Raw genomic sequence first — 14530 nt, 5'->3', positions numbered from 1 at the left:
GTGACATTCAGAAAGGCGCAACAAGTTTCTCAGATGCTCTTGGAGTCTGAGACACAGGCCACACACTGTGAGCAGATGGCTCCACTATGCTTCATCATACACAGAAATACTGATTTGTTGTCATGCCATGGTGTAGATTTTTGTTGATAGCAGGTTAATGGCATTTGGCAGTAACCATTGTGCAGCCTTTTTTCCATTTTTTGATGACATGGATTATTTTTCCACAGAGCCACACAGTGTGGCACGGAGATCCCCTCTCTGGTATTTCCTCAGACCACCTTGGTAGGTTTGGGGAGTTTGTGAGGGGAGGAAAGGAGCAGCTCAGCTCTTCTCTACTTGCATGGGAGCCAGGGACCAAGCAGGAGGTTTTGGCTGACACACAGCTGTCTGAGGCAAGCTCTGTGAGCAGGAAGTTTTCAGCACTTGGATCCTGAGAAGCATTATTTTCAGTGCATATGTCCTCCACCAGTCAGAATAAGAATGAAACATGGTGGAGAAACTTGACTAAAATCAACACGAGAATTGTATCTGCTATTTTGTCTTGAGTTTGTGCTAAACTTACAGGCAGAGCAGTAACAACCAGAAGAGCTTTCCAGCAAAGACTGGTTCAAGGTGCCTTGAACCTCTGCTCCGGCGTCCCCAACAAGTGACACACTCCTGGGGACAGCTGATGGTTATGTTCTGCGTCCTTGAAGTTTTATCTGCTTAACTCACCAAAGGGTCTCTCTTCCACAGTGGCAACTCTCCTTGTCCAAAGTACTTCACCTGGCAGACCCAAAGAGGGCATTCATAAGAAAGAGAAGCAAAAAAGATCTGCCAAGGAAGGGTTCTCTGTCAGAAGAAATGTTTGAGTCCATGACTGGCTGTATCCACTTTATAAGTCATATCTTTTAATTCGACCTTTATTACACCAGGATTTACAATCTATCTAATGGTTAGGTTTCCTCCAAGATTAATTAGTTACTACAGATATCCACTGCCATTTCTGTATATCAAAAATTCTTAATCTTATAATGCATACCAACAAAATGTGGGGAAGACCATCTTCTAAATACTGGTGATAATGACGAGGATGGTAATATTCAAGCACATTTAATAAACACATTTGTTTCTACAAACCATATCAGTCCTATAATCTTTGAGTACAGAAATACGATATACAATCAGTTTTATTAATATGAATGAAATGTCCTCTTCTATTTCTAAATAACAAAAGATAGAAAGAGTGAGAAGATGAATTATCAACAAATTGAGAAATTGGCAGGCAAAAGTACTGTCAATGGATCAACAGGAGAGAGGAGAGAAAAATATGAGAAATTGTGGGACAGCTGCAAAAAAACGCCCACTGCAGCCACGTGGGCATTACTGAATGACATATGTGTGGAAGACCTAAGTAATTACTTTTGTATCAGCTTGAGGACGTTTTAATAGGTTGGACAACTGTAGAAGACATTTTGGGAGATGCTTTAGACCACTCACCTGACTAAACAAAGTTAAGCACGTGTTTAAGGGACTTGCTGCCTTGGGATCTTAATTATTACGGACAATTTCCATGTGGGTGTTTGCTTTAACATTGTCTCCTGCTGGAGAACAGCTGGCTGCAAATGGGCTGGCAAGGTAAACAGAAACAGGCCTGCGATGCCTAGCAGCTCCGACAAGTCTCGTCACCAGCACAAATCTGTTGCCAACCTGACAGGCATAAAATGTCTTGGAAGGATCCACATTTCATTGCAGTTGTGCCTCATGGACTGTGTCACACTCCAGCAGCAAGATATTCAGGGCCCGGTGATACAATTGCTATTGTACGTCAAACACAGAGGGAAGAACTGAGATTCTTACCAAATAATCTCTCTTTTGAAGTTTGTAAGTTAATGTGGTATTTGTGAATAAACCAATGCTGTGTCAGTCTACAGTGGAGTGCTGGCAGAACTGGCTGGTGCTGTGTTAGTAAACCTCAATGGCTTATTATTTCTGAGCTAATTGCTATTTGTCTAAGTCCAAGAGGGATCCAAGTGATTAGCAGGCAGCTATAGAAACAAAAAAATAAAATAAAATAAAATAAAACAAAACATTTCCCTAAATAGCTGAAATAAAACAATTGGGAAAAAGAAAGGGGAGGCAGCAGTGGATATGTAGTATGCAGTAGAGTTGGGCTGTGAAATAAGGGCTTGGTGTGCTGGGCTTTCAGTATGTTCAGCAAACAGCCAGGGATGTTGGCCATACCGTTGCCAGCATCTAATCTTGTGCTGGGAAGAGAGGGGTATAAACCTGCTACTTATAAGCAGCTTCTGCTCTGATGAGCAGAAGAACTGAAATAGAAGTGGTGATTATGTTTCTGTAGTTTTCTCCTGGAAACCCTGTGTTTGTTCTTTTTTCAATCCTGGATTCCCCTGCGTTGCTAACTGTACTGGCACAAGGAGCTAGCGGCAGTGTGCACCTGTGGGGCATGTTTCCAGTGATGAGTAGCTGATAAAAATCAGCTCCTTCCAAGCAACTGTATTGCTATTTAATCCAGAATGCAGGTCAAAATCATAGCTGGCATCATGGCCCAAGTTTTGCATCCAATTTCATTGCCTCTCACAAAGCTTGAGTGTGTATAGCTGGTAGCCCAAAACAAGGCCATATTCTTTTGTCTTGGTCCCTTGCTTTGGGAACACAGGTTGGTCTGTCAGGCAGACCCACTCAGCTATTCATCTGCATTCCTGACTTTTAAATGACTACTTGAATCCGCTTGAACAAATACACACAGAGCCGTGGGAAGGCAAGGCTACACAGAGTATAGAGTCACTCCATAGTCTGGAGTGACTAGAGAGAAGACATACAGAAAGAGATGAAAAACAGGTGTACTACAGAAAGGTTATCTGCAATACTGAGCAGACTGGCAAAAGAAAGCAAATATCTAATGATGGTGCCAAGGTTCTGAGCCTGATAGATAAGAGAGTTGAGATGACTGAGAAGACAGGTGGGATGCGATGGAGAAAATTAAGAGAAAAAATAACATACTTTTTGTTTGGAGAACAACAGTCTAATGCAGTCACCGGGAGCAGACAGCATAGAAAGCAGCAGGGGCAGGAGTGTTGGATAAGACAAAGATACGAAAAGCAGGCTTTGGGGTGCAGCTGAAGAAGGTGAGTTTGAAAAAGAGAGTGTGTGCTAAAGTACATGAATAAGGAGCTTCTTCCTCTCTGACAATGAGTTAAGTATGAGCATTGGAAGCCTGTTTGCAAATGGCCTAAGATAGATCCTCAGCAGAAGAAAATGGAATAAATTTCAAAGTTGAAACATCAGCCTTTGAGCAGTGGCCTAGCATAATTGTACTCCACGTGGAGGCAAAACCTACAACAGATAACCAGCCCATCAGAGAACCATGCTGATGCACAATCTCAGGGTACTACTGCATGCGGTGGAGTGGCAAAAAAAAGGTCAGCCAGAAGTTCAACTTGTCCATCAGTCTCATGTGGAGAACTTATCAATGGCATGGGCTGCCTGGTGGTCGTACCTGGGAGGCATTGCCCTTGTAGCCTCCCTTTTCACAGACAGCAGGATGCCTCCGTCTGTACAATTCTGGTCTCAATAATCATAAACTTGTAATGAACTGACCTACTTGGCTGGCAGGGCTGGAGCACGAAATGGAAAATTCTGAAATTATGTTCAAAGAGCAGAAATAGTGTTCTGGACCACCAGGGTTCACAGCAACTATATAGCAGCAATGAAACAAATGTAATTATGTTTTTTACTCTCATAATCCACAGAGACTTAATACTTCCTAGCATGTTGCTGTACCAATCAATAAATAACCAACATTTTTCTTATTTCATTAGTTTTCAAATTCATTCATTTGTTCCAGCTCCGCTATATTTTTACCAGCATACACAAAATAAGATGTTTAATATTTAATCAGTATGGGAAGATCAGCATTTTTGGAAGTTGTTGCACTTGAGTGAAACTTTAAGTTTCACTGCTGGTCACCACATAAGGCAAGGCCATAGTTTATCTCAGTTTATCATTCTGCAGACTGGCTTCACCTAGCATGTACATGCAGAGGATTAAAATTTAAAAAGCATTCTTGAAGTCACTGGGCCAAAAAGCATGATGAAGATATTAGTTTACATCTCTTTTTTGGAGCAGTTCAGGATGGTGCAGTAATCCTAGCATGATCCTGCACTCACAGACGTCTCAGTGACTGAAGGAGTGTGCTGTGTAACTACCAATTATGTTACTACAGGTCCTGAATGGCACCATTTTGTTGTTAGAATGAACAAAGGATGCCTACAAGGGAGTGAAATGTAAGGTGCTGAGAGAGAAAAGTTTTCTGTGGCATGCTGGGGGAATGCGGGCAGCAAGGCTAGCATGACAGATCGTGATGAATGATGTTACATGCAGAGAGGCTGGGCCAGATGTGTGCATGCAGTGAACGTCTGTCCTCAATGAGCTGGGCAACTTAATGGGACTGAGCAAAGAAAAGCTCCTTTCTAAGATGGGATTTCATCCCCCTTTCTGAATTGTCAGGACCTTTCATTTAAAATGCTACTCTTGTAACAAGGATGACCATGGGCTACAGTGCATTAACCCATTTTGATGGGTTAGGGCAACACAGTAGAACAACTTCATCGCAGACTGGAGTGACACAGGCTCGCTCCATATCAAACACTCTGAAACTGTTTGCTGTTGAGAAAACAATCTCTACCACAATTTTCAGCAACCAGAACAAGCAAATCTGACTCTAGCTATACAATGCAAACACTGAAATTGATGCTAAAAAAAATAAAAAAAGTTATTTCATTTGGGACGTTATTAAAAATACATTTATTTAGGCAAATTTCTGGGTAAATAAAATATTTGGCAGAAGTGTTTTGCCCACCTCTGGTAGCAATGCTGTATGACTGAAATCTTTTATAAGAAAGTAATATTTATTTCCAGAACACAGCTAACATCATATACTGCTGAATATTTGGACATATATTATTGACAGTTATACGGGGAGGAATAAGGTTAAAGTGGCAATCAGGTAGAGTTTATGCCAGTAATCACACTACTTCTTACACCAGTCATCCAGAAAAGAAGTTAAGGAAACTACTGAAGTTTCCCCTTGGTTTCCTTTCCATTGCAGTTTCCCCTCTTTGCTAATGAAATGCACATAAACATACACAAATAGCAAAGGCTTTTTTGTGTAGCTTTGTAACAACATCTCCTGTGCCTGCATCCTTCTGTACTGAGAAAGCTTTTTTATGTTACAGGCCACCTCCAGCACTGTTGGGAGAAAACGTGTCATGAACTGTTAGGGGTGGGTAAGCTTGGCACCAGAGTAATGTCACATTGCAGCCCATAGTCATGAGATAGATATAAACGTTAGAGGCAGCACCGAAAAATCTGGAAAGTTTGTGTGGCTCTAGACTGAAGAAAGGTCTGTGTCATAAAGCCAGGGCTGATAGCAAGAGTAGAGCAAGCCCATGTAGGACAAAAGCTTGCAAAAGTATTCTACAGCTTTCTGCTGCCTGGGTTTCTTGAAGAACAGCATTTCTGTATAAAGTGGGTGATCTTTCAGTTCTTTTTTCCTTTGGACTGACAAAATTTCAAGCAACTTAACAGTAAAATCAATTCATGTAAACTTTATGTGACTTTTCATTGGCTGTCAAGGACAATTAGGACCTACCCGTTAAAGAAGCACATTTCCCTCCTGCATCCATTCTTTATCTCAGTGTATTACAGTGAGATGTCCTTTCAGTGGGTGTTTGATGAAGAACAATCATTTTTTTGAGGCCTTTCTAAGAGACAAAAGTTAATTGGTCCCACTTTACTGACCTACATCAGGTAATTTATCTAAACACTGTAATGTAGTCATATATAAAATGGCAATTCCTTCACTGCTCAAGCAATGTAGCAATTACCTTTATTTATTTATTTCAACTTGCCAGAGATGTCAGTCATGGGGCTACACTTAGAAGTGTATCAGCAGTTCCCTTTTCCAGGCAATTATATTTTAGAAAGCTTTAATTTTGTTGTACCTAGATGTAATCACAGAGGAAATATGTCTTTAACAATGAATTAAAATTGTTTGGATACATTAAAGTCACAGAGAAGTACAAAATTAGGATGAAAACTATTATCAGGACAGGATTTTATTATGAAATGCTCATAAGCAGCTTGGTATTTTAATATTTTTATGTGGTTATACAACTGTCAGCAGTTTCCTTTCTATTTTCTTTCTCTTCTCTGGGTCATTGGGCAGAATAACAAGTGAGATTTGTAGTTCTTACTCACCTACTATGCTGTTAAAGTTTCTTGCAGATATGCCTTTGATTTCCAATTTATTGGTTCATACAGTATGTTATAAACCAGCAGTTGTATATACAAGAAATGGGAAATGTGGGCCAGTAACTGAATAAAGCCTCTAAGTAGTTTCTGTGCTAAAGTAAAGCGTACTGTTTCAGCTGCAACACATGCCAAGGCACGTACTGATATCTACCCCAGCCCTTTGATGGGAACTAGTGGCCATGCACAGCCTCTCTGTGTTCACTGGAGCTTGTAGAACTAAGTGCAGAACCAGGGTTTCATGGTCTCCTGGGTCTGCCTAGGCTTTAGAATAACTTTCCTACGGCAATCAATTGAAGAACCTGCTTATTTATGTCAAGACAGCAGACTATGGCCTTTGGCAGATAATCTTGCTGTTTTCCATGGAATAAGTCACAATCTAAAATGCACAACTAAAAGACATTAAATTATAGTCATGGAGTGAATGTCATCATTACGAGGTTCAGTTGCAGTATGTCAGAGAATGTAGCATTGGGTATTCATGGTCTGCATCAACTGCAGGGGTATTTTTTGTCAGCCTTTATTGATGGTCAATGTATGTGCAATGCTCAGAGCAAGCAGCTCAGAAGGGCATCTGCAGCCTGGGGCTCGATCCTCAGAGCCCAGAAAGCTGAAATTCATCCTAAATGGTATTTTCTTATGTTGGGTGGCAAAATTGGCCATGGAGATCACCCAGGACTACACTGGCGTTCTTAGAAGAGGTATCACAACTTGCAGTCCCCAGCATATTAGCAAGGTCTGAGGAGTCAGTTCAGTGAGGCTGAGTGTACAGTCCTTCTCTCCCTGTCTTGTACGGGGAAAATATCCATCTGACAGGAATGGGACTAAAAGAAGCAAACATTTGCTAGATTTCAAAAAGATGATGTCGCTGATAGATGAATGATGGTGAAAAATGGTGGTGGTACTCCAGAGACCTTCAGAGAACCACATCACAGCCAGGATCACCATCAAGAGTCACAGAACTAGGTAAAAAATATACTTTTTGAAATACCTAAACATGTTGGCCTTTGGTCTTTGGTAAATATTATGTAGTTCTTTTTTTTTTTTTTTTTTTTTTTTTTTTTTTGTCTCAGAAGTAAATAATGAACATTTTATAACCATCAAGAAAATTCTCTGCTTTCTCCACTTCAGGTCATCATAAGAAGAATATAAATGACACAGGCAACTGTTATCTAATTAAGTAGATGGACTGATGCTTTTAATATTGATATTTTTTTTTTCCTTTCTGCATTTGGAAATCATAGAAAAGAAAGCAGCTATACAACTTCAAAGCACTTTCTAGGACTGCATGTCATTAGAGATATTTCAGCTGTTCTTCCTATCCCAGCAGCTCTGGCTTTCACATGCTGAACGCCCTAAACAATGGTAAGTAGGGAATGGATGACACTTTGCTCACACAGTAGAACGCGGGTGTAAGTACATACCCAAAGGGACATGCCTTCCAATCTGGTTTCAGAGGCCTGCGTGCTCTGCTTGCACTACAATGACATGAGCTCTGACGCTTCCCTGGCTAGGGGGCTGAAGGTGTTAATTGTGATGCAGGGAGGGCTGTGCGCGGGTGCTGCTGCTGAAGAGCCCTCAGCGAGGCGGATGAGGAGGCAGATCTACGCATATTCCTCATGGTTGTTGCTCACCCCGCCTCCCTCCCAGGGCACACCAAACGTGTTCTGGTTCAGCTCCGTGCACAGTGCAGCACCAGGGGGCAGAGGGACAGAAGCGAGATGCCCTGGCACTAAACCATGAAGCAAGGAGAAGTCCTGAGAAGTTTGTATTTCCTCTGCTCATGGACTGACTCTACCAGCAGGCCAAGCAGTTTAGCCAGTTACTTGTACTGTCACGGCTTGCCATTAAATAGTTAATACTGCCTTACGCTGAATGCATTGTTATCAGGCCTCTAAGGTATCACATTTGATGGGCATGGTTCACACTTCTCAGAACCATTATTTCAAGCTTCCTGCAAGCTCCTTAGTTTACTCAGGCTTCGTATTATCCCAGTTATTTTTTCAGCTACAAAGGCTGGAAATGCAAGGCCAAGTTCTCTTCCAGGAAGACCTGGCGCAGAGCCGCACGCCTGCAGGCCGCAGCACTCACCCTGGCTGCGAATGGGCTCAGGAGAAAATCCTGCCTGCCGGGCCGGGGACTCAGCCCAGCCCCGGTTATGAGCAAGAGGCTGGCCAGCCACGCTAACGTGTCACTCCTTCAGGTCTATGGTAAAACGCTTTAGCCGTTTTGAAAGCCATGATCTTTCTTATGCAGCTTTCATTGCAAAAATCTCCAATTTCTTTTTTCTTTCCCCTGCAGCCCCGCCACCCAGGTGTTACCGTGCCACCAGAACACCAAGTTCGGTGTCGGCAGGCAGGAACTTGCAAACGAGATTGACACAGCAGCTGATAACATTTTATTCAGCTTGGGCAAACATAAGACCCAAGACACAAAGTGTCATGAGGCACAAGCTGAAGGGAAGGTGGGGAAGCTGTACTTCAAAGCCAGGAAATAAGGACATTCTTTCACAACAGCAGGTTATGTGTATGGAAAATTACCTACAACCAGGAAAATGTGAAGCTGGTATTTTCAGGATTATATTTGTTCCAGTTTAATAGTCTGTATCTGGTAAATATTAAAACAGTCCTAAGCAATGCTTCTGTAGTTGAAGATAGGTCAGATTTTTTTAATTGCAAACACAAATTTCAGGGCATATAATTCAGTCATGTAAAGCCAGCCACACCAGCCAGAAGCTTGCAATCTAACTGCCATGCTGGGTGCAGTTCCTCCTCCCCTACACAAGACTGTACAAAGCAGCCAAGTTGGTTTTAGTTAAATAACTATATGTAAAAAGAAACTTACTTGGTCTCAGTTCAAATATTGCCCATTTTCCCTTTGACAAGAAAGAGAAGGATTTAAAACAAAGATGAGAATTTAAGAACGGGCTCTTTCTCTAAGAATATCCACTAATTGCTGTGGATGTAGATCAACTCATTTTCATAATTATTTCCAATGCGGAGCTCTGTCAGCATTTGGCACCGTCAGTGGGATATTACTGGAATACACAGTGAGGAATTTAGTCCAATGAGGATATTAAGTCCCAAAGATGCTAGTGGGGCTTTCCACTTTAAGATATGCACAGTGCAGGTTATGCTGCTAAAAAGTAGCAACAGATCTTGTCTACACATGGAATTACTCCTCCAAAATTATGTCTGGATCCTCCCTATTCCAGAAAAAAAAAAAAAAAGTGTGTTTGATGCTGTGCTTAAGTCATTTTCACCATAAATTAAAATATCTGAAAGGAAGAAATTTTATTCTAGAGTGAGTCCATACACAGAGTTCTCTAAATACCTTTTGCATTATAAAGTCACATCCTACCATAGTCTTACTCTGAGCTGCAGATAATATTGTATTTATAAAGAATATGTTCTCAGGGGATGAGAAATGTTGCTCAAAACACCATCCAAATGTTGAAAATGTAGTATTTACACTGGATAGATGCCATCCTTGTCTGGCAGGCTAATAGATCAGAAAAAACTGTCTGTGAAAAGATGACTGTGGGAGTGGCTGGGAGTCCAACAGTCACCACCACCCCCCCTCCAGTTTTTAACATAATTGTACATCCTGGTGTTATGGTTTAAATCAGATTTTAAGGAGTCCATTATGATGCATCTGTTTAAAATATCAAGGGGAAGCACAATTCAATAACACTGAATGTACAAGGGTGAGGGCTGCAAATTAATACTGCTGCTCCTGTTTAACTAACTGCCTCTTGTATTAATGCATCTTTGACATACAATTTCACATCGCCGTGGTCCTAAAGAGTGTCACGAACTGTAAATAGTCAGTTTTGCCTTTGAATGTCTTCCCATGCCCTCACATGGTCCAGAGCAGACCTGGTGGTCTTACACACAGTAATCCAAGTTTGTTGATTTGAAGTTCAGATTTCAGTCGAGTTATGCTGTAGTTACAGGAAATCAAAATGTTCTGCAGCTATTAGTCTATTTTATACTTAGCGTTGCCATTTATATTACCTGGAGAAATAAACAGATAACAACCCATGCAAATCATTTGTAGAGGAGCTAATTCTATTTCTTCTAAAGCCAATACTAAATCTCTTCCATATGGTTGATACCAAACATTACAATGAAGTCGACGAAAACGTGACTCCAGTGAAGTCAATGAGTTTTGTGACTGACTTCAGGAGAGCCAAGATTTCATCCATTATCTATCTCTGTAGCGTAGGGCCCAGCTGTGTTACAGTAAAAATAATAAAAATAAAAAATCCAACAACAAAAGCCTGAAACCATTTATCAACTCAGAAAGATCTGGTTAATGTATTGCAAGATAGGCCTCTGTTGGCTGGTGCGTGCCTTTAAATTCTGCAAGCACTTAGAGAAGCCCTGCAAAAGAAGTGGCACATGTGCAGCCCTGGTCCCTGAGCCCAGACAACATCCATCCTGCCTGCTGCAAGCATCCTAGTCGGCTGTGGCTGTGCTTTTCTTCCTCACCCTTTGAGGCCCTTCTGGCAGGCGGACTGCAAACTTTCCTAGGCAGGGCTCGTGTGACTGCTGGTTGTGGCCAGGGATGCAGCTCACGATGTGGGGCACTGAAACGAGCGGGGCTGAAACCGGGTGCAAACAGCGGGAGCTCCCACGGTGCCTCAATGCAGAATCAGACACTTGGCCATCGAGCCTTTATTGCGGCCATTTAAATATAACATATAGCTGCCTGCCACGTCTTTTTGTTGGAACGTTACATCACTTGAAGCTGATATAAAAATTCAGTTGCAAAAGTAATGTCACGCGCTCTGCACCGCCCACCATAAATTAGAAGGCTCAATTTAGAAAAAAAATAATTTCTCTCACCACTGAAACCTGGATCCCGCACACACAAGTACATAATCTGACTCATGTCCGCAAACCCCAGAGAATAAACGGGCTTGTTCACACCGTGATATTGCACGCATACTTGTTCAGGCAGAGTGCAGCACGAAATAACAAACCACTGATGAACTGGGAGACAGAATTAGATTTCTAAAGAGTGGATTTAAACATAATGGTGGTGTGGCTCTGCACACCACACCATAAAGAGGGACTTACAAGTGTTGCCAAAAGCCAGAAGATATCACACCTGATCCTGAAGAGTCGTTCAGGAACGCAAAGCAACTCCCAAACCCCTTCGTTTCACTTAAAACTCTTCAAAGTAATGTAGGCTTTCACACACCTTAGCCATATGCATGTGGAAGTCTGTAATGCTTCGCTGACTTTTTAATTCATGTGTGTTTGATGCTTTGATCACACTGCTGCTATACTTTCTGCTTCCATTTTTGCAGTCTTTACATTATATCTGGTGACAGAAGACTGAAAATTTCATTAGAGGGCAGAGAAAATCATTATTCAGCTCTCATGGAAAACTTGGGCGTTTTTGTAGATGGTTCAGAGCTCAGATTGTTTTCAATGTAGTAGACAATGTCATGTGGTATTTTTCTTCAGCTTAAAAGGTGCAACTCCTTTCTGTGAACATTATGAGTTGCAGTCATTACCGTAAGACTACTGAAGTTTTATATAAAAATCTGAGATGGAAGAAAAGCAAGGTTTTTTTTTGCTATTTATTCAAATATATTTTATTTCTGCATTTGCCAGTAAAGATATATATAAATTACAAAGTAATATCCCCATTCTTTTAATCAGAGGTGTTGAACACAAGGATATATAAAACACTACAAGTTTTGAATCAGTGAGATAAATATACATTTTATGCTGTATGGTCCGCACATGCACACAGGTCTAGCCAGCTTTGTATTCAAACACAAACGCCTATTTTTGGAAACCACGCTTAATTTAAGACACTCAAACTAAAGCAAGCACTACACCTACAACTTTCCCATTCGTTCATGTGACTCAAAATAGATCACAATATGTATACAGTTTTTCTTTTTAACCCTCCCTTAATATACAGTGCATGAATCCAAGATTACTAAAATGCAAATTTCTTCCAGAATTTTAGAATTTCTACTAAAAAGTACTTCGTGCTATTTTCCTCCCCCTCTTGGCGAGAACAACGCTGTCTCTCCCTGCTCGTACTACGTCTCTTTGGGGCAGTTTTTGCCTAAGAGCTGCCCGCTCCCGGTCGGGGCCGGTCCGGGGCTTGTGGTCCCCGCTCGCAGCCCGGGCTCGAAGAGGAGCCAGGCGTGGGCAGCGAGCCACTCGTATCCCTACGGGATTTGGCCTTGAACATCAGCCTGGCCACATGAGAATCACTTCTCCTCACCTGCCTACAACGAAACTTGAAGTATTTTCTACCCGCAAAAATGCAGTCAATTTCCCCGTTGTGTCATTCTCGTTTCATCCTCCCCCAGCCCCCGGGTAAATTTCGGGCGGCTTTGCCAGGCGGTTCCGTTCCCTTCGCGGCGGACCGAGGGTGAACCCCGGCGCAGCGCCCAGCTGCGGCAGCACCGGGCGGGAGCCCGGGAGGTGCCCCCGGGAGGTGCCCCCGCACCCGCCGCCGCATCCTGGCGCTGTCCCCGTCCCTGTCCCCCTCCCCGTCCCCATCCCCGCCGCGCTGCCGGCACCAGCTGCGCCTTCTCCCCCCGCACTGCCGAGGGCAAAGGAAAGGATGAACTTACGTGGCTCTTGCGGCGGCACCGAGGGAGGGCGGCCGGGCCCCTGCCCGGCCCTGCCCGGCCCTGCCCGGAGCCGCTGCCCGCCCCGCCGGGCGCCTTCCAGCCCAGCTCTCCCCGCATTGTTTTCCCCACTCCATTTCCCTTTTTTTTTTTCATTTTTTCTCCTTTTTTTTTTTTTATTTGCACGAAATCGAAAAAAAAAAAAAAAGCCTCCCACCCCCCTCAAAAATAAAAAAATAAGAAAATCCCCGCAGACCGCTCGTGACGGGTGGGGGAGCGCCCCCGGCGGCCCGGGGGTGGGCGCTGCGCGCTGCGGGGCCGCCGCATTCCCGCTCCCACAGCGCCGCCTGGCGCCCGGCCCGAGCCGCCTCCAGCAACCAGCCCCGCCACCCGCATTTAGCTCAAGTGCAATCTTTCTTCTTCTTCTTCCTTTTCTTTTTTTTTTTTTTTCTCCCTCTCTCTCCCTCCCTCTCTCTCTCTCTTTTTTTTCTTTTTTTTTTTTTTCCTGGATCCTCTTTTAAATCCACTCCACACTGCTTCTCTGTCTATTACATGCTAATTTAATTTTACTATGGACGATATTTTCAGCATTTGCTGAGGACAGTAAATTTTGTAGTTTATGTTATTTCACTTTTTATGACTTTTTAACACTTAATAAAATTTTATTAGAGCACTTTTGTGTTTACAAGGCCACAAAACTCTTGGCAGGTTGTCAGAAGTCCTTTTTATTATGATCCTACTGATATACTGCGAGTAATGAAATAATCATGTCCAGAAATGTATCAAAGGCCAGAGGGATTATCCAATTTAATAGCTCTACAGATGCGCTGCGAGGGATACGGACAGGCAACGCGTCGACAGGCTAAAAAGCCTGTGCGTGGAGGAGGCAGACCTGCTTAATTTCTTTACCATTTCGGGCTGGTTCTGCGCTGTCCTAAAGGCAACCACACTGTCATGTGACTACGGGCGGCTTCAATAAAAATGGATTTATTCTGTTGCAAAAAGCTGTTTTCTTTTTATTCTTCTTCGCTATGCATTCAGTGTTGCTGTGCTTGCTCTGTTCTTTCCACTGCTTGCAACATTCATTAAAATACAGTTTGCTGGAAAAAATCCAGTGTCATAGTGCCATTGTGCAGTAAACAGGGGCTTTGGGCACTAGGATCTGGTCTTGCAGCCAAAAAGAAAAAAAAAAAAAAACACAAAAAAAGCAGAGGCAGAACAAGTTGGTGAGAATGAATACAAGCAAGACATTTTACAGTCTTCTGTGCAATGATTGCTTTTTGCTTTGTCTTTGAAAGGGTACAGTTGCAGGAGTGCTCTCATTTGTGCATGTGCCCTCGTTCCACAATGGGCTGTTTTTCTGCACTGCTGTCTGCGCTATAGCCTGAGATACTGCAGCTGTTTTTAAGGTCATTTCCTTTTATTTTAAATAATTGTTCATTTAACATATGTTGTTAAACTCATTCTTGCGTCAAAAGGAGGCGATTATACTTCCTGACCCTGAAAGCAAGGTGGGTGGCTTTGTTTTATAATTAAATTTGCTGTGTTCAATTTCATATTTTTCTTTCTCTGCTGTTTCCTAAGGAGCATGCCAAAAAAGATAAAAGGGAG

At 42.6% G+C, this 14530-nt stretch overlaps 1 protein-coding gene across 4 annotated transcripts in view; it reads right to left on the bottom strand.

Moving 5' to 3' along the window:
* Window positions 1-14530, bottom strand: part of LOC308198026 (uncharacterized protein) — a 424888-nt gene that overhangs the window by 153767 nt on the left and 256591 nt on the right. Inside the window, exon 5 of one of the 4 annotated variants that reach the window (XM_080599551.1) lies at window positions 12923-14498. The exons of the other annotated variants lie outside the window; for them this stretch is intronic. Within the exon in view, the coding sequence (XP_080455677.1) occupies window positions 12923-13056 (134 nt within the window). The 5' untranslated portion in view covers window positions 13057-14498. The remainder of the gene's footprint in view (window positions 1-12922; window positions 14499-14530) is intronic. 4 annotated transcript variants of the gene reach the window in all.

The sequence above is a fragment of the Anser brachyrhynchus genome (assembly GCF_964034855.1).
Source record: "Anser brachyrhynchus genome assembly, chromosome: 7".
Lineage (NCBI taxonomy): Eukaryota > Metazoa > Chordata > Aves > Anseriformes > Anatidae > Anser > Anser brachyrhynchus.
This window is presented reverse-complemented; position numbering and strand designations above follow the sequence as displayed.